The 26,245-nt window shown below is 36.5% G+C and overlaps 2 protein-coding genes across 5 annotated transcripts in view; one reads left to right on the forward strand and one right to left on the reverse strand.

Annotated features, from left to right (window-relative positions):
• LOC107588510 (dyslexia-associated protein KIAA0319-like) overlaps positions 1–10,305 on the reverse strand; it is a 15,037-nt gene extending 4,732 nt beyond the window's left edge. The window contains exons 1-15 of the mRNA XM_016276636.1: positions 10,123–10,305; positions 9,643–9,750; positions 8,080–8,780; positions 5,641–5,797; positions 5,419–5,517; positions 5,247–5,344; positions 5,060–5,147; positions 4,878–4,973; positions 4,654–4,786; positions 4,224–4,452; positions 3,876–3,999; positions 3,665–3,794; positions 2,298–2,446; positions 1,811–1,962; positions 1,663–1,713 (exon numbers count right to left, since the gene is read on the reverse strand). Coding sequence (XP_016132122.1) covers positions 1,663–1,713; positions 1,811–1,962; positions 2,298–2,446; positions 3,665–3,794; positions 3,876–3,999; positions 4,224–4,452; positions 4,654–4,786; positions 4,878–4,973; positions 5,060–5,147; positions 5,247–5,344; positions 5,419–5,517; positions 5,641–5,797; positions 8,080–8,780; positions 9,643–9,694 — 2,259 coding nt within the window. The 5' untranslated portion in view covers positions 9,695–9,750; positions 10,123–10,305. The remainder of the gene's footprint in view (positions 1–1,662; positions 1,714–1,810; positions 1,963–2,297; positions 2,447–3,664; positions 3,795–3,875; positions 4,000–4,223; positions 4,453–4,653; positions 4,787–4,877; positions 4,974–5,059; positions 5,148–5,246; positions 5,345–5,418; positions 5,518–5,640; positions 5,798–8,079; positions 8,781–9,642; positions 9,751–10,122) is intronic.
• Positions 10,306–12,712: 2,407 nt separating this feature from the next.
• On the forward strand, positions 12,713–15,761 carry LOC107588525 (tyrosyl-DNA phosphodiesterase 2-like). 4 transcript variants are annotated; one of them, XM_016276650.1, is made up of 7 exons: positions 12,713–12,988; positions 13,345–13,474; positions 13,683–14,324; positions 14,680–14,771; positions 14,847–14,965; positions 15,099–15,269; positions 15,354–15,761. In XM_016276650.1, exons 2-7 carry the CDS (start codon positions 13,434–13,436, stop codon positions 15,657–15,659), a joined length of 1,371 nt encoding a protein of 456 aa, XP_016132136.1. In that variant the 5' UTR covers positions 12,713–12,988; positions 13,345–13,433; the 3' UTR covers positions 15,660–15,761. The 4 variants fall into 4 exon arrangements, with proteins under 4 accessions (XP_016132136.1, XP_016132138.1, XP_016132139.1 ...); XM_016276652.1 differs by having other exon boundaries at positions 13,364–13,474; XM_016276653.1 differs by having other exon boundaries at positions 15,099–15,439.
• Positions 15,762–26,245: the final 10,484 nt, after the last annotated feature.

A 26,245-nucleotide genomic window follows, 5' to 3' on the forward strand; every position in this document is an offset into this window, starting at 1 on the left:
TAAGTTTTGCCTTTTTGTCGCCATCTCTGTTTGAAACCTGCAATTGCAGTTATTTGCGGAATTATATTCTTTGCGTGGGTTGTGCGTCGGGCGCGGCTCCAGCACGATGTCAGTCACCACACCGGTGTGGATACTGTACTTCGGAATCACAGATTCTAGCCTACGTCTGGGACGTATGCCCCAAATATGAATTTTTACTGGATATTGTCATCTGAACAAGTCTGCCACTTTTGTTCTGACCAACTGAGGAAAAAAGCATTACAATAAATCGCGCTGCCAAGGGTACGATAGATTAGCTCATATCACTTCAAACCATGCAAATTATTATTACTGTTATACTTTGTTCTCAAATTGTTAATGTTAACAACATCAGCACTGCATGTAGCTAGTGTGTATTAGCGTGTAGATATCAATTTCTGTACAGTAATCTCTAATTGTCTTTTATTTTTAACCCAAAGAGCAAATTATTCTTCCTTAGAACTGGTTCTCTTTAAAATAAAAAAATATCGTGTAATCTCACATAGGCTATCTGTAATCAGATGCACATTTAAAACTGGAGTATAATCTAATTTCAGGCACTTGTGTTTCATAAACACATAATAATTTCTGGATTACAATCCGCAATAAAAATGATAAATTTAATTATTCCAGCTGCTGTGAGAAAAGGCTATAAACGATCCGCCACCTGCAGGATCCTCACATGCGACATAGCCTACTAGCCGGGACAACTTCTTTATGTTTACCGACGTGGCATAATGACACCGCGGTATGCTGGAATTTCCCACAAATTCCGACCAGTACCACTCAAATTAGAAAACATTATTATAAGCTTACCGATGTGAATCGGGCTAAGGTAAGGAGATAGTTTTGGACCCTGGCTAGTTATGTACTTAATCAAAAATTGATTTTGGATCATTTTTAGCCCAAAAAAGTTACAGATTGCAGCTTTAAGAAATTAATACTTTTATTCAGCATTTTATTAATGCATTCAATTAATCAAAAGTGACAGTAAAGATATTTACAATGTTACAAAAGAATAAAATAAATGCTTTTTAAACTTTCTATTCATCAATGAATCCTGAAAATTTTTAAAAATTTTGTTTCCACAAAAATAATGTTCATATTAGAATTTGTATAAACACTTTAGAATATCACAGGTTTTATTTACAGATTGCAGCTTTAAGAAATTAATACTTTTATTCAGCATTTTATTAATGCATTCAATTAATCAAAAGTGACAGTAAAGATATTTACAATGTTACAAAAGAATAAAATAAATGCTTTTTAAACTTTCTATTCATCAATGAATCCTGAAAAAATTTTTAAAATTTGTTTCCACAAAAATAATGTTCATATTAGAATTTGTATAAACACTTTAGAATATCACAGGTTTTTTTACTGTATTTTTGATCAAATAAATGCAACGTTGGTGAAACCATAAAAACATAAAAAATTTGCCCCGACCCCAAACTTCTAAATGGTAGTGTATTCTTAGCAGGTACGACATGCCAAATAAATCATGCATTCTGAACATCTAGCAACTGTTTTCCTACTATGATTGAGTAATATCGTACCAGGGCGTACTTCCACAGTAGCTGTAGCCATGCTTGAGCGGCCCTGGATATCCGAGACCCGGAGTTGGAACAGGTATGTTCCTTCTACCAGGTTGGCGATGTAAAGGAAGGCCTCATGATCTGAACCATATAACACATCCTACTCTCAATGGAAGTGAAACAAAAAAGAGAGATTATCAGGTAAAACACTGAGCCGCAGCAAACGGTATAGAAAGAAATACAAATATCTCACTCACCCCGGCAGCAGGGCTCTGTTCATCTCTAACCCAAAGAAAAGACACATTTGCTGTTCCACTGTTGGATACGGAGCCCCTGAGCACCAAAGAGTTGTTGGGTAAAGTGAGTGTGTGACTGCCGCTGGCATGGGCGACCAATGGCAAGCTTTTTGCTGTGAATTTAATAACACACAGAATTGCTGGAAACTTCCTAGAATATTTGATGTCTTTAATTTTGAACAGATTTTCAATTGTTTTGTTATTTAACGTCAAACAATCTTCTTTTTGTGAAATATTTCTCTTCAAAAGTGTTCTTGTGATGTCCTTCTTTAAAATAAATGCCATTTGGTTTGCTATTTTCTGACCTGCATGTATTTTAAATGTGGATTAGGTGTTCAAATATTTTTGGGGGTCAGTGTATTTACACAAATAAGAAAGAAAAAACATTCAAATTACAGAAATACATGATGCATGTTGCTTATATTTATACTTGCTTGATTCTGCTCACCTTCTTTAATGGTGAGGGTCAGGACTGCGCTGTCTGTTTCTTCCTGCTGATCTGTCACAGTCAGCCTAAACTTGTAATTCCCAGATCTCAGGCCCGTCGCTATGGCAACTGCTTTATTGGCATCTTTTATCTTCAAGCCTGGAGGGCCACTTCACGGTTACATATGAGGAGAGTGGTGATGGCACATCAATACACTTTTCACCAAAATCCTTCACTATTCATGCAACACTAAACGTGAGTGAAAATTTAGAAATGTTTCGAAATGTGTTCTGAAATATGAGACCGTCGATGAAGCAATAACAGATCCTACTGAAGCATTCAATAAGCCACATTTGTCGTGTTATTTATGGAGTTGGGATTTTTGTGAATAGATTCTTATGTTTTAATGAACTGGTTCAATAAATAATTATTTTCAAGACTTCACATGTTTACAGATGTCCTGTGATATTTTACATGCTTTAACCATAGTTTAATAAAATGCCTATGTACACTACTGTTAAACATTTGGGGTTATTTTTTTTTTTTTTAGGAAATTAATGCTTTTACTCAGCAAGTATGCATTAAAGTAAACTGATCGAATTTACAGTACTTTTACATTTTTTAAGACATTATTACAAAGGATTTCTATTTCAAATTATTGCAGTTCTTTTGAATTTCTGTTCATAATAGAATCTTGAAAAAAAGTATCATGGTTTCCACAAAAATATTAAGCAGCACAACTGTTTTCAACACTGATAATAACAAAGCCAGTATCATGACACTGCAGACTGGAGTAATGGTTGCTGAAAATTCAGTTTTGCCTTCATAGAAATAAATTACATTTTTAAATATATTTAAATAGAAAATGTTTTTTATTGTAATAATATTTTAGAATATTACTCTTTTTACTGCATTTCTAATCAAATAAATGTAGCCTTGGTGAGCATAAGAGATTTCTTTCAAAAACATTAAAAAATCTTACCTAGCCTAAACTTTTGAATCATGGTAAATAAAATGTTTATATAACAAAATAATAATATATATATATATCTAAAACAAATGATTTAGTCCATGAACCAGTTCATTGTAAAGAACCAACTACTAGATGATTCATTCATTGACCAGACATCACTAGTTGCCAAGTCAGTGAGTCAGTGTGCTGGTACCTGATCAAGTCCCATTGGTAGCTGATGATTAGCCTAAACTTTTGAATCATGGTAAATAAAATGTTTATATAACAAAATAATACATTATATATATGTGATGATTGAATGATTGTGAATGATTTAGTCCATGAACCAGTTCATTGTAAAGAACCAACTACTAGATGATTCATTCATTGACCAGACATCACTAGTTGCCAAGTCAGTGAGTCAGTGTGCTGGTACCTGATCAAGTCCCATTGGTAGCTGATGATGGCCTGATCGTCAGTGCTGTCACTGCCATTCAATGTAATGCTGTTGAGTGGGAGGAGAAGCTGCCTGTCTGGTCCTGTTATAGCGACTGGTGCTTTGTTTGCTACCACACAAAAAAATTCAATTATAAAGGATGCATAGTTTTTCTTCATACACACTGATAGGTGAAGTGGGTTTGTTTTACCAGGCAGAACAGTGACTGAGACAGTGTCTGAATCCTGTTGATCTCTGGAGTCAGTGACTGTCAGCTGAAACATGTACCGACCCTCCTGGAGATCCGAGAGCTGCAGGAATGGTGATCTCACATCCTGAAAACAAGTAGCATATGAATACATCAACTCAACATCAACTGCTCAAAATGTTTGTCTACCTAAATTCACAAATTGCATTACAGTTGTTTCAGCAAATACGATTTAGTGCTGCAGGATTAATATTAACCATAACTGACAAACTCCAAAAAGTGTCCTTAGCAATGAAAGACCAACTTCAAAACAATACACCTGTGGTCTAGAAAAAGTAAAGATCTTATTACCTGCATGGTGACCTTTTGGGTCAGGCTTCTGGGATGGAGAGTCCAGAGGTAGCTTGTAATGGTGTGGTCATCCGTGCTGTGGTTACCCCACAAGGTGAGGTGGCTGACAGGCAGGGTGACGACCCGGTCAGCACCTGCTCTGGCCCGAGGAGGGTCATCTTTTGGTATGCTGACCCTTACCGTGGCAGTGCTGGAGTCGGTCAGCCCATCAGAATCAGACACTGTCAGCCTGATGTGGGCCAAACAAAAATCAGGTCAGGATAAAGTTAATGAATTTAAAGTTTAAATTTTAAACCAAATTAAAAAAGCCCCAGAGGAATTGGCCACCAAAGATTTCAATAGCTAAAGAGACAGCGAATGAAAATTGAAAACTGCACAATACACAGGCCTATTCATAGAGTACAATCTTGAAGACAAGCTAAATCCTTACTTGAAGGTGTATTCTCCTGGTGAAAGATTTTGTAGCTGCAGTACAGGTGTATCAACAGGGCCTTCAGGTTGCCAAAAAGGGCCATCCACCTTCTCCCACAGGTAACTGACTATTCCAGCATCATCCACACTTTCTGGGAAGCATCGAGATGTATGTTTGGTTAAAAACTCATGACCTAAATGATGTAAATGAGCAAAGGAGAGAAATCGACACAAGCTACATACGACTGCCATTAATGATGAAGATGGGACCTTCTTGGAAAAGCACATCTTGGCTCATGGGCAGAGTGACAGCTTTTGGAGGCTTGTTTATATTCACTGCTGTAGATTGAAAAATAAGGCACATAAACATAATGCATGCTTGGTAAATAATATTAAAGTATGATCTAAAGAGGGTGCAGGTGTACCAGAGCGTACTGTGAAGTTCACAGCACTTTCTCCATACGCTTGTTGCGCTTTCACACTCACTCTGACGGTATAAACACCCACTGAAAGCTGCAATAAAGTAAACAAAGATTTGTTTAGAAAAAAGACAATTGTCTCATCTTCGAAATTATCATATCATAGTGAAAGTGACAAGGAGTTGAATCTCACTTCTGAAATTTTGACAGACTTGTTGTGCCGCCCCTCCATTACTCCATGATGTCCATCCGGTGAGGTTACCAAAGTCCACTCATATGTGTAAGGAGCTTCTAAGGAAAAATGCACTTTAAATGCATAATTATGATTCAGGAATGTACATAATTTAGAATGCAGAAGGCCATACCTGCAGTGTCATCGTGATTTACAGAAGCAGTTAGTTCAACAGTATTTTGAGGCAGTGTTGCTTCCACAGGGCCATTAATGGACACAGTCAGCGCTATTACTGAACACAGAGAGTGTGCGAAAAGAAAGTATAAGATAATCTGAGTAATAATAATAATAGTGATGCTTGCATTAGTAAGCACCACTAATAATTGGAAATTATGCAATAACACATCTGTAGCACCTGGCTCTTCTGAGATCATTCGCAGTGTGGCCTCAGTGCTGGGTGGAGTAGGGAAGGAACCACTGACTGTGCTGAACCCCGATGGCTCTGAGCTGATGTCTTGCAGGACGTTAGGTGCAGCAGCAGCAGATGAAACGTTCTGTGGGTCTTCTTCAACCTTTAATGAAAAGAAAAATTACTTTTCTCAATTACTCAACCGTGTCAACACAAAGCTTGTGAACTAATACAGGACATAAAAGTGAATAAAAAGTTAAAAAGGGGTCATATGATGTTGCTAAAAAGAACATTATTTGGTGTATTTGGTGTAATGATATGTGTTTATGCGGTTTAGGGTTCAAAAAACATAATTTCCCACATACTGTACATTATTGTTTCTCCTCTATGCCCCGCCTTTCTGAAACGCGTCGATTTTTACAAAGGTTATCGGTCTGAAAAACGAGGTGTGCTCTGATTGGCCAGCTATCCAGTGCGTTGTGATTGGCCGAATACCTCAAGCGTGTGACGGAAATATTACACCCCTACCATACTGTGATGCCCTGTCCAGCCGGAGCGACGAGACAAAGACATTAAAACCCATTATAAACGAGGCATTTGTTGCATCCAGTGGGGACATAATTATGGATTATAATGACTTATACTATCTTTTTATGCGTTGCATCGCGTCGCGTAAACATAAAACCATGTCTGCATTTGTGATCGGAAAAATGACAAACAACAAGCGCTACTCTACACTGCCCAAAATTCGCGCTTGAATCATCAGTGGCAAATTCTTGAAATATAAAAAACGTACTTACAGTCTGTGAGTCAGAACAGCCGGCATTGTAGTCTACTCTACCAGGATCAGTAAACAGTCCTCCATAAAATGTGCTGCACACATCTAAATAGAATATTTGGGTTGAACTGTTCTGGAACAGTGTTGTAAATACAACTTAACCACTGATTTCTAGTCGTGTCCTCTTTTGGAAGGCCAAACAAAGTAGTTTCGCTTTCCAACAAAACACACAGCGTCACACACGGCAGGCTAGAGTGAGCGGAGGCCGGCGGGCAAGAGTGAGGAACGGCCGGCGGGCTTGAGTGAGGAACGGTCGGCGGTCTTGTGGCAACCACATGTGACAACCCCGGGCTGGACTCTGCTTCGTCCATGGTGAAAGCCGATCCGGCGATCCACAGCGCAAAGTTGATGTATTTCCTCAGCGACCAGCACAGATCAGCTCCAGGCATGATGAAGCAGATATCGTCCTCTTTTGGAAGGCCAAACAAAGTAGTTTCGCTTTCATAACGAAACACACAGCGTCTTCACGACATGGCGGCGGCAGCAACAATACTACAGCGAGAATAAAAGTTACGCCTTCTTTCTTTGCGTGAACATTTGGGTGGCGTTATGCAAATCTTCCCACATAGGGACATAGACATGTGGGGGGCATGTTAGAATGAGTCGTTTTAGGTAGGCGTGGTTGACTCGTAACTTTTATAAAGAATATCTCTTTGGATTTGAGACTTTAGTCTTTACAACTTTACAGATCTTCTTTATGCACCAAGAACTTGTAACACTTCAAAGAGAAAGCAAAAATCGAAATCACATTATATGACCCCTTTAAATAAAAGGAAAATTATGTGTTGTTTCCGGATTTCACACAGCAGATGAGACATTAAAGACTGATTAAGCACTTGGCCAGAGAGAGAGTACATTTAAGACACCATGTTTCCCCAATGGCGCCACAACATTAAAATAGAATCATGACATTTCAAGCGATGATGAATTGGCAACTATGTATAAGAGAAAATACAGTTCTTTTCATTTTGATTACCATGCCAACAGCCTTGTCAATTTTATATTGATATTTAAAAAATGTAATTTAATATTATTATGGAATCTATACTGTATAATGTATATATATTCATATATATATATACATTATATATATGAATATATATACATTATACAGTATATATATTCATATATATAATGTATATATATATGAATATATATACATTATACAGTATATATATACTGTATATAGTATATATTACATATAAACTATATAAAATATGTCATTTATTCCTATGATGGTGAAGCTGAAATTTTAGCAACCATTACTCCAGTCTTCCGTGCCACATGATACTTTAGAAATCACTCTAATATGCTGATTTGGTGCTCAAAAAGCATTTCTTCTTATTACAGTAATATTGAGAACAGTTGTGCAGTTTAATATTTTTATGGAAACTGTGATATATTTTTTTTCATTCTTTAATGAATAGAATGTTCAAAAGAAAAGAATTTATTTCAAATATAAATCTTTTGTATCATTCTAAATAACTTTACTTTTGCTCAATTGAATGCATCCCTGCTGACCCCAAGCTTTTAAACAGTTTTTACCTGTCCGTTTTTAATGTCTTGAAGGTGTCTGAAAATAACATGCATGAATCTGTAACACTCACCCTTGTGTTAAGTGTCGTGATTAATGGGGGCTTAACATCAGAATCTGCTTCAATAAGAGATGATTTGCTTTCATTCCTCATTTCTGGGAAGTGACTTGGAGGAAAGGGGCTGCTTTCAAGAGGGCCCTGCACTGTTGTCAGTCTTTCACCAACTCTCTCCGTCTCTGATTGGTTGAATTCTTCTTTTCCTTGAACAATTGGCCAGTCATATAGCCCAGGCCGCTCTTCTTGTTCTACTGTTGCAGCATCTCTGTCTTCAGCTCTTTTGTCCTCCAAACTTCGGAAACTCTCGGCATACTCAGCATCAGTGTTGTCCAAATCCTGAATGCCTTCTAACAAGGCAAGGTCCTTCATGGGGTCCTCAGAGCCCCTGTGCCTGGGCTGCCAGTGGTTTGGGAAAGACTCTCCTCGAACCAGGGACTGCAGAACCAGTGTCTGTGGGGGCCCACGTTGCAGAAATGCCAGGAGAGAGTCAGTACCAGGTCTCTGCTTCGGCTGGCAGTTCTCTTTGCGCTGACAACTAAGGACATAGCAGCGACGCTCAAAAAACCAGGCCAGGTCACAGCCCGAGAGATCGCAGCAGGCCCCCGCACACTGGGCCAGAGACGAAACATCCGGAACCCGCAAAATACTGCTGCTCCTCAGCTCCGGAGACACTACACTCTCAGAGTAGGTTGCGGCCTGCCAGCATTGTCCCGATACTGCATCAACAAAAAACAACAAATGCACGATGAAAGATATTGGGGTTTATCATTTTAGATTTAGGATACTAATATAAACATGTTACACAACTGAACCCCTTTATACAGTCCAAAGCAACGTCTCCACAAAATAAAATAAAAAGTTTTTCCCAGTGTCTTTTATGTGCTGAAATGATGACAAATTAAATGGCAGCTTGATAAGTAAAGCTCTAGCCAGATGGCAGACTCTGTTCACTGCACAAAAAAAGAAAAAAGAAGATATGTGAATTCCTGAGGCCTCAAAATAACAACATGATCAACACTTTGCTGGAAAAAAAATATTGTAAACAATCTACAATGATTTCTGCCCTCTGTTTCTAAGTTAATACTTTTTAGCAAGTAAAAGGCCTTCTAAAAATTCCAAAAAAAAAAAAGTCCAACTTCAGGTCATAGTACATGTGTCTTTCTGCTGGTAAATCTTTAGTAAACATGTGAATAACATTTATATTATTACTAATATTTCAGGATGAGCATTTACTGGAATGAAGATCAAAATCAAATTAAATTGTAAAATGGTTTCCCCCCTCTTGTATAATACCATATTAACCATAACCACAAATATGTTACAAAAAATAAAACATACATGCAGATTTTTATATATAACTTGTCTAAATGTTCAATAAACAATGTAATAAAAAAAACTGATTATTATATATATTATACATATGTCAGACTTTACATTATTAAATTACAGGTGTCAACATCAACTTACTTCACAACCTGGGCTCTTTTTTATACTATTTATGGATTCTAACTATAATCCAGAATGGCAGTGCAGACTTGTCTTGCTGGTGATGTAAGTACTGCAGAAATATATACATACCTCTGATACAGAAGAGCAACACAAGCGAGAGAATTGGTGAGAAGAAGTTCATGATGCCACTGCCGCTTATTCACAGCAATGGATTCTGACGGTCAGTCCCTCTTCAAACTTAGGTTAAAGACAAGGGAGACAACACAGGCTAGATTATCACAAACAAACAGGACAAAAATAACAATATGGCAGGAGCATCAATCAATTAATAATAATTCAAAGCAATTCTAGAATCTAGATCCTATTTGTGGCAGGGCTTTTGTGATTTGACTTTCACCCTTCATAGCAACCAGCCCCTAGGCTCAGATACCTCTGGAGAAATCTTACATGTGATACTAAAATACATTATATTATCTGCGCTATGTTATAGTATATTATTTAACACAACTGCCACTAGTTGTTACATAAAACAAGCAAATCACTAAACACAACAGGGCTAAATAGAAAGCCAACAGCAAGAATGTGAGCTATTGTGAGTTGTAGCTGTACCAGTGGGATGTGACGCTCTTATTCAAGCATCTGTTTCCATGACATCGAGAGTCAGCTTCCGTACTGCTGCTCCATAGCGAACCCGCGTGCTGGAGTGATGTTGAGATGAAGGTCTGGTATTGCTTCAGTGATGCTGAGATGAAGGTCTGATATTGCTAGAGAGATGTTGAGGTGTAGGCTACGTCTGCGCGAGGGAGTGTGTCAGCAGAGCAGACAGAGACGAGAAGGGCGGAGGGAGGGAGACACGTGACGCAGGCCCGGACTGGCCATCGGGAGCACCCGGAGAATTTCCGGTGGCCTGGCGGCTGATTTGGCCCGCTGCCCTGTTCTTTTCTTTTCTTTTTTTAGTTGTTATTATTATTATTAATATTTTATATTTATGCCTTCTCAATGTACCAAAGTGACCATTTCCGATTTTTCCCACGTGACGCAGGCCCGGGAGCACCGGGAGAATTTCCGGTGGCCTGGCGGCTGATTTGGCCCGCTGCCCTGTTCTTTTCTTTTCTTTTTTTAGTTATTATTATTATTAATATTTTATATTTATGCCTTCTCAATGTACCAAAGTGACCATTTCCGATTTTTCCATTCGATAATAAAGCGATAATAAATCATAAATCGGTTAGTCTTTGCTGTCCGCGCTCGCGCTTCCGTCAAACGGTTCCGAACAGAACTGATGCGCGGGACTCGATGAAGGAGTCACGTGCAGTGCAGGTCAGTTTCATTACATAGTTTTGTCTTTATTACCCTAGTTGAGTATTAAACTGCTAGTATCTGTTAGGCTATCAGTAGCACCCCATTATTATCATCATTCAGAATACTGTGCTAAAGGACATCAATATCGATTGTAGAGTTACATACATTTTTTTTAGCAGAGACAGATATTCACATGGATTTATTGAACAGGGAGGGGAGCTAGAGCATACAGCAACAAAAAAATAATATGAGTCATTTACATTTAGTCATTTAGCAGAGCTTTTATCCAAAGCGACTTACAAATGAGGACAATAAAAGCAGTCAAAACTAACAAAAGAGCAACAATATATAAGTGCAAATGACTAAGTCAAAAGCTTTGAGTCATAGCCTAATAATTCAATACTGTGTTCAGTATTAGAATTTTTCAACAAATATATTATACTAATTTTGACATTTAGGTACTTTGTCAGCATCATTACTCCAGTCTTCAGTGTCACATGATCCTTCAGAAATCATTCTAATATGCTGATTTGCTGCTCAAAAAACATTTATTATTATGTTGAAAACAGATTTGATTTTTGTTTTCAGGTTTCTTTGATGACTCCACTTACTGACTCCAAGCTTTTTGTATAGTGCATGTATAATGTTACAAAAGCTTTTTATTTCAGATAAATGCTGATCTTTGGATCTTTCTATCAAAGAATCCTGATGTACTCAACTGTTTTAAATATTGATAATAATAATAACAACAACAACAAATATGTACATGCTTCTTCAACAGCAAATGAGCATATTAGAATGATTTCTTAAGGATCATGTGACACTGAAGTCTGCAGTAATGAATGATGCTGAAAATTCAGCGTTTTGATCACAGAAATAAATTACATTTTAAGATATATTCCAATCGAAAACAGTTATTTTACTGTAAATAGTAAAAATATTTCACAATATTACTGCTCTTGCTGTACTTTGGATCAAATAAATGCAGGCTTGGTGAGCAGAAGAGACGTCTTTAAAAAACATGAAAAATCTTACTGCTGAAATGTATGAAATATAGGTTTATTAAATCTAGGGTATTGAAGTCATTTTAAGATAAATAACATTCTTTGCTAACAAATTGAAATGTTGCAAGAGAGAACCTTTAATTATTTTCCATGGCCCCAAACTTAGGATTTAGACCTTTTTTTATGTGATGGCCATACAAATAACAGGGTTGTCTGGTTTCAGAAATTGTTGTGGATGTATAGGCTATATACAGGAAATAAGGGGCCAAAATTTCACCTTTTGGGATACAACAGCTTGTCACTGGAACAGTAACCTTAAAAGGACATATTTGTTCCTTTTTTACCCCTAATAGGTATGCCTACAAATGAATACCTTAAGGGTACGAATTACTACTCTTAAGCTACTAATATGTATGGTGTGGGCCTACTGCTACAGTGTCAAGCTGTTGTACCCCAAAAGGTACAATTTTGGCCCCTTTTTTCCTGTGTGGCCTGGATGAGTGTGAGATTTCACGACCCTGACCTGCCATCATCTCTGTGATGTTGCAGAAACACACAATACATCCTTGATTTTGGTATATGAATTGCGTCTTATTTTTGCGTATATACTTGCGTATTTTAAATTTGATTTAAATTAATTGTTGACATAATTATATTATTTTATTCTTTAAAAAAAATACGTTATTAAATTACCATTATTAATTATAATATAATAATGACCACAGCCATAGAGTGTAACAACATCATTTTCGCCATTTCACTTCTTTGAAAACCACCTTTAAAATTCACATATCAGAAAATTGTACATTTCATACTCGGAACGGCTATTTGTAAAGAACCAGAGCCTCTGAAAACAGCTCTGTAAGGAACGGAGAACTAAAAAGGGGCGGGGTTCATTTGTCAGTTTCGGAAGGCTGACTTCTCTCATTTGATCGCTTCGCTGTGTTTCTAAGTCAGTGTATATTCATTATTGCAATTTATTAATCAGTTTATTTATTTATACCATGAAGTACGACAAAAAACATCATGAGATTCGAATGTGTCGCCATCTGACGTGACATAGCTCGAAATCGAAACTTAACAGCTGCTGCCCTGTGTAACAAGCAGAGAAATAAAAGAGAAAGGGTGATGCTTTATTCTTGAGACTTGGGACTTAAGAACAGTTGTTTGTAAGTATTACATTTATGTTATTGTATATCGTAAGTGCTACATTCTGGCTCGCAATCGTGAGTTTAAAACGTGTTACTGTAATTCTCGTACTTGTGACACTGTTTCTCAGTATTTAGTGCTTATTGAATGTATGGTAGTTCGACAAAGGTAAATATAATATAAAATATGTAAAGGTGTAAGATTATGTACATATGGCAGTTCAATATTAATAAGCTATACAAAATAAACTAATGAATGACGTCTAATGTTGCATAATTGTCATATTGTTGGTATATATTGGATATAATGCATGCGGTGACTAATGAGCTAACTATGCTTTTCATAAGCATATGCTGAATAAACTTGTTCATGTCAGGTTTAACTTGACTTCATAGTAATCACTGTCAGGAAAGGATCAATCCCTAGAACAGAAATCGAACCTAAAAACTCACAGAAGTGAGCACAATGTTCCCTATTAAAACGGATAAACCACCGTGTTCACCAAGGTAAGTAAATTATTCAGTATTATTTTAGTTAATCAGTGTCAATGTTAACAATGTTTACAAACATGTTTGTGTTGGTTAGACTGTGTGGATTTCAAAATGCCAAGCTACTTTTGTCATCATAGATATTATGCTGCTACGGTGTTTTATTTTTAATAGACTAAATGTATATGCAAAACAATTGGCGTTGTCATTTTGTTTTCTGATACAGTCATACTTGCTCAGGAGAGCCCTCTGTAGGCTGTAATGACACTACATCAGGTCTTGTAAACACCAAAGTTCAGGCGAAAACTGGGAAGAAGAAAAAGCAGAAAAAGAGACAAAGTGCCACATCCCAAATGAAAACAGCCAGTGAGTGCTCTCAGGTCACTGTTGAAGAGCAGTCTTCACCCTCACAACACCTGCCTGAGCGCCTCGAAAACAGGTCTGCAGGATCAAAGCACAAAAAGAATACCCGAAAAACAAGAAATCAATCTATTTCACCTGCAACTTCTCCTGCAAGTTCCTCTCATCAAGATAAAACCCAGAGTGCACAGCAAACATCAGCTCGCTTTACCTGTGATCAGTCAACCCAGACAGAGGCTTCCCAACTCCAGTCTGTCCAAACACAGTCAACACAAACCCCTCCGATCCAGGATATACTCACACCATCAACAGACTGCAAGTCCACCCAGACAATACAGTCTAGTTTTTCCTTGCAACAGGCATACTGGGGAAGATCTTTCACAGAACAGTCAGCTGATGAGCAGAAAACTCAGTCCAGTCATCTGACACTGATATGCTGGAATATAGATGGTCTGGATCCAGATAATGTCTTTGAGCGGGCCAAAGGTCTGCTTTCACACTTAGGAAAGTAAGTGTTACCCATTAAAAAAAAAACAATTTTTAGGATGCAAATTTCTTTAGACCACATTTTAATACAATATGTTAACATTGCAATACAATGTCCAAACTTGTTGAGCCAGTGTTACTATATACTAATAGATATACTCAAAGAAACAATCAATGTTTTGAACCTACAAATAGGTTACTTGTTTTCTTTTCATATTATGTTGGAATTATTTTAACATTAATGACATTGCACAGAATGCACACATTATGTCTACAGCATGTAGTACTCTCAATTAACTAAAAATATTGAATGTATTACAAAACCACTTACAAAAAGACTTGAATGAATGAGTTACCAAGTGATGATTTTAACGCAGGTACCGTGCAGATGTTGTACTGTTGCAAGAGCTGGTTCCTGTTAGTTGGAAGATTTTAAAGAACATTATGAAGGATTATCAGTTTTTGCAAGGTATGTCCATGATTGCATACAATATATAAATAAATAGTGTTTCTGGTATGAATCTTAGATCATTTGGTGTTTCAGGCAGTGAAGATGGCTATTTCACTGGCATTTTGCTCAGAAAGGACAGAGTGCAATTCCTCCAGAGCAATATTGTGAAGTACCCCACCACAGAGATGGGTAGAAACCTGCTAATAGCACATGTGGGTTTTTTTATCCATTGGATAATTATTGATTTAATATGCTTTTTCCCTTTATTATAATGAAATGTTCATATTGTAAATTTAGAGCATTCAAAATATTTAGCTTACTGTTTCTGTTTACATGTTTATTTAGGCAAGCTTTTTAGGCCATCCACTATGCATTATGACATCTCATCTGGAGAGCTGTAAGGCAAGCTCTCAAGAACGCTTGAATCAGCTGCGGAGAGTCTGGAAATGGATGAAAGAGGCTCCACAGGACCACACTGTTATATTTGGAGGAGATACCAACCTTAGAGATTGGGAGGTTGTGTATGATACTAACACGTGTTTGCCCTGATGTCCTCAAAATCTCAATAATCTCAATTGTTTGACGTGTTTATTATGACAGGTAAAGAAGCTCAGGGGGCTGCCGGATGGTATCTCTGATGTGTGGGAGATGCTGGGGGAACCGGAGGAAAGCAGATACACCTGGGACACATCCATCAATGATAACAATGAAATCCCTAATTCTATACGCCTGAGATTTGACAGACTGTTCCTCAGAGCAGCTGCAGAGGGTGCCAAACTACGGCCAGAAAGTATGACCCTGATTGGTCTGGAGAAGCTGAAGTGTGACTATTTCATCAGCGATCACTGGGGCATCCTTTGTACTTTCATATTTGGAGCATCAGAAGAGCAGTGTGTCACTGACTGATTTTTTTAATGGCCTGCACTTGATTATATGAATGGGTTTTTAAAGGGACAGTTCACACAAAAAGGACAATTCTGTCATTAATTACTCACCGTCATGTCGTTCCAAACCCGTAAGACCTTCGTTCATCTTCAGAACACAAATTAAGATATTTTTGATGAAATCCGAGAACTTTCTGACCCTCCATAGATGGCAATGTAACTGAAATGTTCCCAGACCCAGAAACGTAGTAAGGACATCGATAAAATAGTCCATGTGACATCGGTGTTTCAACCGTAATTTTACAAAGCTACGAGAATACTTTTTGAGTGCAAAGAAAACAAAAAGAATGACTTTATCCAACAATTCTTCTCCTTCAAATCACATACGCCGCCATTTGGAACTACAAGTGAGTGAGTAATTAAATGACAGAATTTTCATTTTTGGGTAAACTATCCCTTTAATAGGTTAATATTATATAGTTAATGGGTCATAAGCACATGCTTTTTAAACAAGTCACTGTTGATATGAACTCTGAACTAGTGTTTAAATGGTCACTGATAATCATAAACTGCTGGGAGAATAACCTGTTGTGCACCAAATATATACTTATAGGGGAGACCAGGCCTATTTGTCACACTTTCTCCAAACTTAAATCGTTTTTGTCTTTTCAAGATTTGGAGAAGGTTATTCATGCTTTTATTACCTCACGTTTAAATGACTGTAATTCACTGTACTCAGGTCTTCATCAGTTATCGCTTTCATGCCTCCAGTTGGTACAAAATGCAGCTGCAAGGCTGCTGACTGGGGCAAAGAAATATGACCATGTCACTCCAATTTTAGCTTCGCTTCACTGGCTTCCGGTCCATTTTAGAGTTCAGTTTAAGATTCTGTTGTTTGTTTTTAAAGCTCTTAGCAATCAAGCTCCATCTTATCTTAAAGATCTTATTATCCCTTTGTCATCTACCAGACTTTTAAGATCCACTGACAGGGCTCTTTTATCTGTTCATCGTTCCCATTTGAAAACTAAGGGTGACAGAGCCTTTTCAGTCAACTGTCCCCCGTCTGTGGAACCAATTGCCTCTAGACTGCCGCCTTGCACCTTCCATTACCATTTTTAAATCGAGGTTGAAAACGTATAATTTCTCCTTAGCATTTTAATTTCACTTCATTGTTGTGTTATTGCCTGTCTTTTTTGCTTCTTTTCTGTGTTTTCTTTTCTCTTTTAATTTTATTTTACATTGTTAAGCACTTTGGATAGCTTTGCTATGTTGAAATGTGCTATATGAATAAAATGTACTTACTATATTTTCACAGAATGTTCTACATCTTTATGAAGGATGATTTTATGTAGAAAACAGTAAATCACAAAAAAATGACTTTAGCTGGGCTTTCACAGGCAGGGTCACACACACACACACACACACACACACACACACACATATATATATATACTTTAAAAATGAAGTTGAACTGGTTAGATTATTTTGATAAGTTAAAGTAATGGAGAAAACATATATTGCCATGACTTATTGATCATATTATTTTTTTACACACACAGAAACAGTGACTCAACCAATGTTCCATTACCATTTTTAAATCGAGGTTGAAAACGTATCATTTCTCCTTAGCATTTTAATTTCACTTCATTGTTGTGTTATTGCCTGTCTTTTTTGCTTCTTTTCTGTGTTTTCTTTTCTCTTTTAATTTTATTTTACATTGTTAAGCACTTTGGATAGCTTTGCTATGTTGAAATGTGCTATATAAATAAAATGTACTTACTTTCTGCTCCAGTAATTCAGTACTTATTTCTTTATAATCACGTACTGTATCTGACGTCTTGCCTACAAAAAGAGCCACCACAGACATTCAGTTTGTTTTGGAAAAAAATATAGTTCACTATACACACTGAACATGTGTGACTACATGCCCTATAAGTGGAAAGAAACCTGCTATTAACCAGCCTATTACTGGATTTTAAACTAAATTAAAACAATGATGAAAATCAAACCATTGTTTTGGCCAACAAATATTGTGAATAAAAATGTGTAATATCTATGACAACTTGCTCCAACCGGTCCTTAATGAAAAATTCCTGAAATTTGCAAGATTCTTCCCTTATTTTTCCACCAGAGGGAGCTCAAAGGACAGAATATGATTCATGCTTTGACTGAGAACACCAACCCTAAAAAAAAACTTAAAGCACTATTATATATTTTGTTCATTTATTTTAATTCATAATATTCTGGCTTTAGAACAGAGTATGCAGTTACATAACATAGCATATATGATTACTTTTAATGGTTTTATGTTTACATCTAAGGTAGTCATCAACCATAGATTTAGGATTACTGCCTATTTTTTGAGACCAGTATAATTTGGCAGCATTGCCACATATATAGTTTAAATGGACACTGTGGTGTAAAATAATGTGGACATTTAAGACTATGCATTTTGATTTAATGCACAAAACTGCTGAAAATCTGGACTAGATCTTCTGGGTAATCCAGATAGAATATATTCTTGGCAAACATGGCTGTTTTCATTTGGAGAAATGAGTTACAGCACATTCTCTCTCTCCTACTTAAGCTAAACAGAACTGAAATGTGCCAGTACAGTTAGATGCAAATTTAGAGAGGTGGCAGGCTGAGACAAAAATATATATTTTTTTTCTTTGGCATAGTGTCAAGAATTGGATTAACAAAGAGCCATTTACCAGGACAGTCCTCATCATGGCCAGCTGGATTTAGAAATTTACTGTATGCATAAGGTGCCACGAATCTAATGCTGAAGGCAAAAACCTTGAATAAAAAACAGTGAAAAAATCTGTCCATTAAAATGTATGACAATATCATTAATCAAATATTTAACGCAGTAAAGAGATCAGTGTTCTGTCACGCTAATCTATTTGCTTCATTCTCACAGAATAAGATGAATTAATTGCCATATCATCTCTATATAAAATATTTAATTACATGTTGAATGCTGAAGTATTCTATCAGCCTAACTAGAAGGCATTATTTAATAAAGACCATCATGAAGGTTGTGAAAGATCATTAGCACCCACTGTTATAGGAAAGCCTTAGTCATTTTACTACAGTGAACTAAAAATATACTCACATTAAACCTTTTGAAAACATTTTTGGGTCAAAGTTGGGTCATACCAAAAGTCTGTTTGAATGTATTTTGTGTGCAGCAGCATATTAATTTTCATACTACAATCCTGTCTGAACATCTGGAGTCTGCCTACTTTTTACTTGCAGAGTCTAAACATCATGTTGTGCTGAGTTCATTTAAATAAAGGCCTTTTCAGCAGTTTTTCCCTGTTCAATGACACAACAGCAGGGGTAAAAGCAAAAAACAGCGAGCCTGACATCAACGGCCGTATCAGCAAACATTTATTTTAAAACACTTGCAATGACAGTGAATTTATTACAAATATTTTCTAAAGTGGTCACAGTTTGTGAAGTGTCATTATTGCAAAACACAGCGTGTAACCAGAGCACATTAAGAGGAGACATGGCGTGCTGTAAAATGTGTTTTCAGGCCATTTTGTTTTACCTTAAAGGGAAAGTTCTCTCAAAAAGGAAAATTCTGTCATCATTTACTCACCCTTGTGTTTTTCCAAAACGTTGGATTTTTTTCTTCAGTGCAACATAAAAGACAATATTTTGGAAAAAAATATCTGTTTGTCCATATAATGTTTGGTTCCCAATGTTCTACAAAATGTATGTTCCACAGAAGAAAGAAATGCATACAAGTTTAGAATAAAAAAAAAAAATTAACTATCCCTTTAAAAACACCTGTACTTGAATTAATACTTAAAAATTATTTTATTTAGTAACCTAACATGAATTCATATTTTGGCTTCTGGATCCATTGGTTCAAGGTCACATACTACTAACCTTGACTTTTGACTTGCCCCTGAGGTGATAGCTACAGTAACCTTGTCATTCATACAGCTTTTAAAAAAATGAAATAACTTAATGCCATGGGTACATTTGTTATTATTCTGATAAACACTGATAAACACTCTATAGATATCCTAATGCAAATGCCAGTTCCCTAATTCATCAATGTCTATGTCAGGCAAATGCTGATGACCTGAAGAACATAATTCACAGTCCGGAGTTAAACCAAAATATGACAAATGACGGCCACACTATCTGGGTGTCCTGCATACCCCCTATTAAAGTGGGTGACAATTCAAGTCACTTGACAGCATGGAGATGAACCAATGGCATGACTGTCCCGCAGCACACCTGTGCGTGCTCAGATTAGCAGGGGAAATAATTACATCAGAAGGCTTCCTCCACTTTACACTAGACATATTTCAGACATGATAAGCCTGAGCTGTCAATAAGGATAAGAGCACGGCGGGCAGATAATACAGTGAAAATGAACAACAGGCTTACAGATAGACAGATTGCTGACTTAAAAGATTTAATTAAAGGTAAGATGTATTTATTTATTTAGAACAGAACACATTAATTAACATCACACTGTGATGTTGTTAGCCATAATTCAGCCAGCCATAATGTCTAATTTTCATCTGCTTTCCCTGATAAATATACTTATGGTAAGAATGTTTCAAATTATAAGGTTATATATAAATCAAGTTACACCGCTAATAATTGGTAACAATTTTCCATTACTTTACAATGCAATTTAGTTGATCACACATCTGAAAGTCTCATTGTAAGCAATGTAATATTACATATTACAGATTAATTCAATATGACAGAGGTCAGCTTCACTGGAACACATTCTCAGACAGATTTATTGTGATTGCGTAATCCAGAACAGGTGGCAACAAATACTATGTGTAATTACTTAAATGAATGGCTTTTCCTGGATTCTCATATTATATAAATGAAATTCACTTGCATATATGAGCAAAAAAAAAAAGGGGCTCACCAGTTTATTATGAGTTTCAGCACTACATTAACCAGGGCCTAATATAAAAATTCTACATCTGTATAGGCACTATTGATAATGGACCTTTTATGCCCACTAATCTGAGTAACCAACTTTAACCCATTGCTAAATGTATGTGTTTTTGTATAATTCACAGAATTGCACACATTGACTAAAGATGCTGTTACGTTTACTGTTGTTCTGTGAATTTTATGGACAAAATCTAGTGGCTTCAACAGAAATCCTTCTGATCAGGAATTTTGCACAAAGGCGAAAGATTTCCACATGCAGATTTGGCAACCAGTTCAAGGTGATCGTGCGAATACGCTATGTTACCAAACAGAAAGCTTCTGGTTTGAAAGTGACTTCTGTGTGTGAAGCATGCTTAACATACACTATTGACAACAGACAGGATTCATTTTTTTTTGCTAATCCACGTGACCAATTAGCAGATTTATACACACTGACTAAAGGCGTGGTTAAATAGGAATCTACACAAATGGGTACCTCTGTCAGAAATTTTCCCGGTGTAATCTGTTGAGGTTCTTCTTGTTGTTATTGGGTGCCCCCAGTTAGCTAAATACATTTTAAGCAAAACACTTATGTTTCTGTGATCATATTTGAGCTATAAAAATTCTAATACTGTGAAAATAATGCCAGTTTTGTATGTTTAAACTTTAAATTCGGACTAAACTGAATGTGCGTGAACATCTAACCTATTTCTATGGTTGTTGCTTTGAGCGTCTTTAGCAGATTATTACATGATCATTAGGGGCTAACTATAATTTTCTAACCAGACAAAGTGTGAGTTATCATTACAATTATTCCCTCTCCTCTATGCTTTATCAAGCATAAATTTGAGACACGCACCATAAACAATTAACCATTATGTGATGCTCACAAATCCTCACAATGATCTGCCATTTTCAAACACAATCATTGCAATAATCTCACAGTCCTTTTCCGACTTCATCCTCCCAGATACTGAGACACTGTAAAGGAGACAATCATATGATGTATCATTAGTCAAATAACAAGCTGGTGATTAAGGAGGCTCTTGATGAAGTGTGGCAGCTCAATTATTTGGCATGCTGGACACAGTAAACACACACGTTTCACCTTCAGAAACCTGATGTGTCAGTTTGGACTGCTTCATTTAATTCTCCTGTCTCCTCGTCCCGCTTGATCTGCTATAATTACGCCCAAAGGGCTCTCCATCTCTCATCCTGTCTTCTATAGTGAATTTGGCTGTGTGTCAAATGAGCATATTCTTGTTGAAAGATGAGATATCTATGATTTGAAAAGGATGACACTGAACACACACAATTATCAGCTAGTGGCAGTTTTGCCTATTTTTGGAAAGCAATCCACTGTGCTCTGTGGTGCCGCTATTGTTCTTCTAGGCTGTGGTTGCCATGAACACCATGTCGGCGGCATCTGACATGGCAGTGACCTGTGGAGAAAAGGTTGGCGCATGGCCTCACACACACCTTCTCCAGCTGGTAGATGTTGTCACTTAAAACATTCACCTGCTGCTTTTGCCATGCTGCTCGTGATCGTCTGATGCTCCTTCAGACAGGCCTGCATTTCTTTTGTTGTTCTAGAGGAAATTAGTAAATGCACCCTTTAATCAACTTGTGGGTATGAGGACAATGGAGTTGATTGTTACAAACAAAATTGCTTTTTAGCTCAAATTTGCACTTATTATTCCAAGTAGCTGTTTGATTTTGATTACCCAAAAGACAAAACCCTCCAAATGATTGCTTACCAATTATAATTCATCACAAGGCCCATCTTTTTTTGTACCAGGCAGAAATGTAGCATGGAAATCAAATCATGCCATAATTTTCCCGTGAAACCTTTTGTCAAATATCATGCCGTTATTATCATCGGCATCATCCGGATCCTCCCCCACCCCACCGTTGCTCAGAGTCTGATTGGAACCTCAGGGAACACAGCTCTGATTTGATTATTTGCCTTCCTATTGTCGTGGCTCACTGAAAAATAAATGATGTCTCTTTACGACAGGATAATAGTGATTGAGAAAAACACAGCTTTTGTTAACCTTTGAACCTCCTGAATGGAAATGCTAAAAAATCTGTAGTGATTAGTCCATAACAGGTACACACTGTTCAATTCCTTAACACGGCATGAAAAGAAAAAGTACAATAAAATATTAGTTGCTATGGGTGCTGTGAAAATGCTTCAGGCATTACTTGACTAATTAATTTGACTTTATCTTTTAATGTTCATACTTATGAACATTAAATGAACAGTCTGAGTGTATCTTTTAATTTTCATATACAAATATGAACATTAAGAAATACAGTCAAATTAAGTAATCTAGCAATGCCATACCATTAATGTACTAACTTCAATTAAAGTTCAACTACAAAAATCTGCTTAGCACTTTTAAAATGTAATAACTACCAAAATACAGTAAAATATACAGCCACATGATGACTTAAAGTTTGTCTTTCCAAAAATGCTGGCCATAAATATAAAATATAAAATAGTATCCACTGTGACGTCTGGGAATGTAATTATAAAAAAAAAAAACCGAATAAATCACCACCACTACTACTACTACTACTACTATTAATAATAAACAATTACTTTTAAAACAATAACACTTTTTTTTTTACAATTCAAAATCAAATTTAAAAATTGTGGTTTTTACCCTATAAATTATTATTTCATTTTTTTACAGTGCGTGTCAAATTAAAACGTACCTACTTTTAACCACGCACCTAATTTTTCTGTAGTAGCTAGTCGCATTTTTGCTGTCTTTTTCTGATGAAATAACTAAACAATTTTTTACACTGATGTGTAATTTATTATCACTTTTGTTAAAAGGCCTTTAAAGCACCAAAATATAACCCTACTGGTCAGTTTTATGGCTATGTAGGACATCACACATGACCCATGACTATTTGCATTGGCTGTTGATTGGACAGAAACAAAAAGAAGCTACAGAGCCAAACAAACAGTGTCCAGTGTAATGAATCATCATCACTAGGATAAGACAACAAATGTCCATGGTGTTTGAGCAGGGTGTGCATGCATGTATGCGTGTGTGTGTGCTTATCTTTTATGAGGAGTGCACTTGTTCATCCACATTGATTTGCATGTGGACACTCTATTCATCACTATGAAGAAGGCTAGTCATTAAGTTTGACTCTGTGTATCGATTCACATCACTATAACCCTATAAACCTTCAACACTGTTGCCACCTCACTGCCTCTATAGATGACATGAGGGCTGACTGGAAAAGTATACATCTTGTTATCCACCCTGAGGATCGGTCTGAGCCACTTGTTCCTATTTTTCTCAGAAGATGTTACTTTCTGTTTCCTGCATTTAATGTCAACACAAATTCCAATTACACTGGTGCTTTACAGCAATTCCCTTTGTAAATAAAGAGCTCTGTGTCAAGATAGGGCAAAAAGGAAATGGAATAGATTTTCCCCAGGCTCAGTCTGCTGACACTTGTGCTTTAGGGGACAAAGCTTTCTGGCCTACAGATGAAATGGGGACCAAATGAAAAGCAAAACTAAAAAATCTGTAGTGATTAGTCCATAACAGGTACACACTGTTCAATTCCTTAACACGGCATGAAAAGAAAAAGTACAATAAAATATTAGTTGCTATGGGTGCTGTGAAAATGCTTCAGGCATTACTTGACTAATTAATTTGACTTTATCTTTTAATGTTCATACTTATGAACATTAAATGAACAGTCTGAGTGTATCTTTTAATTTTCATATACAAATATGAACATTAAGAAATACAGTCAAATTAAGTAATCTAGCAATGCCATACCATTAATGTACTAACTTCAATTAAAGTTCAACTACAAAAATCTGCTTAGCACTTTTAAAATGTAATAACTACCAAAATACAGTAAAATATACAGCCACATGATGACTTAAAGTTTGTCTTTCCAAAAATGCTGGCCATAAATATAAAATATAAAATAGTATCCACTGTGACGTCTGGGAATGTAATTATAAAAAAAAAAAACCGAATAAATCACCACCACTACTACTACTACTACTACTATTAATAATAAACAATTACTTTTAAAACAATAACACTTTTTTTTTTACAATTCAAAATCAAATTTAAAAATTGTGGTTTTTACCCTATAAATTATTATTTCATTTTTTTACAGTGCGTGTCAAATTAAAACGTACCTACTTTTAACCACGCACCTAATTTTTCTGTAGTAGCTAGTCGCATTTTTGCTGTCTTTTTCTGATGAAATAACTAAACAATTTTTTACACTGATGTGTAATTTATTATCACTTTTGTTAAAAGGCCTTTAAAGCACCAAAATATAACCCTACTGGTCAGTTTTATGGCTATGTAGGACATCACACATGACCCATGACTATTTGCATTGGCTGTTGATTGGACAGAAACAAAAAGAAGCTACAGAGCCAAACAAACAGTGTCCAGTGTAATGAATCATCATCACTAGGATAAGACAACAAATGTCCATGGTGTTTGAGCAGGGTGTGCATGCATGTATGCGTGTGTGTGTGCTTATCTTTTATGAGGAGTGCACTTGTTCATCCACATTGATTTGCATGTGGACACTCTATTCATCACTATGAAGAAGGCTAGTCATTAAGTTTGACTCTGTGTATCGATTCACATCACTATAACCCTATAAACCTTCAACACTGTTGCCACCTCACTGCCTCTATAGATGACATGAGGGCTGACTGGAAAAGTATACATCTTGTTATCCACCCTGAGGATCGGTCTGAGCCACTTGTTCCTATTTTTCTCAGAAGATGTTACTTTCTGTTTCCTGCATTTAATGTCAACACAAATTCCAATTACACTGGTGCTTTACAGCAATTCCCTTTGTAAATAAAGAGCTCTGTGTCAAGATAGGGCAAAAAGGAAATGGAATAGATTTTCCCCAGGCTCAGTCTGCTGACACTTGTGCTTTAGGGGACAAAGTTGCACGACAAACTTACTACACTAGGATGATAACCGTTTTAACGCATTAGCGACGCCATTGATAAATACACGTAATATGTGACCAGGTAGTTGCGTTGCATGTAGGCCTTAATTGAGTCATACGTGACCCAATGATTTTTGGATCAAGACCCTTGCCAGTGCACGAATTCCCGTTTACAGAACGCCATCTATAACTGAAAAATATTAAGACATATTAGACATATTAATCTGCATCAAATAAATATAGGCTATGTATATATATATATATATATATATAATGAGATGGTGAATATCTGATATAATAAAAACTGAATTTATTCAGAGATTAATAGAAAGTAGGGTTTCACATGTGACTTTTCAAAACGTAATTTCCCTGTTTCCTCAGCTGATTTACCAGAAGAAAATTCCATTCAAGGAACATTAAGCATTTTGGAGAAAATGTAATACCTGTTCTGTGACATTACACAAGACATTTCCTGAGTCACAGCAAATGGGTGGCTTGCGCTGAAGTGGTATAAATTTGTATCCGTGATTGAAGTTTGGAGTTGCTGTTCCCAAGTATTTCTGTGTGTGTATCCGTGTGTATGTGTTTGTGTGTATGTGCATAACCATTAAAGGCGGAAATGAAATGACAAATTAACAATCTGATTCCTCCTCCTCTCACATAAATTTTCACTTTGCAAAACAGCTCTCTTAGCATCAAAGATTTCAGTCCTGG

The sequence above is a fragment of the Sinocyclocheilus grahami genome, unplaced genomic scaffold, assembly GCF_001515645.1.
Source record: "Sinocyclocheilus grahami isolate Dianchi unplaced genomic scaffold, SAMN03320097.WGS_v1.1 scaffold104.1, whole genome shotgun sequence".
Classification (NCBI taxonomy): domain Eukaryota; kingdom Metazoa; phylum Chordata; class Actinopteri; order Cypriniformes; family Cyprinidae; genus Sinocyclocheilus; species Sinocyclocheilus grahami.

What these genes read in the sequence shown, in the direction of transcription:
- LOC107588525 (XM_016276650.1), top strand. Translation starts at nt 13,434, where the DNA reads ATGTTCCCTATTAAAACGGATAAACCACCGTGTTCACCAAG. An exon ending in CTGCTTTCACACTTAGGAAA is followed by an intron (nt 14,325 to 14,679) that starts GTAAGTGTTACC and finishes ATTTTAACGCAG; the next exon opens with GTACCGTGCAGATGTTGTAC. An exon ending in GGATTATCAGTTTTTGCAAG is followed by an intron (nt 14,772 to 14,846) that starts GTATGTCCATGA and finishes TTGGTGTTTCAG; the next exon opens with GCAGTGAAGATGGCTATTTC.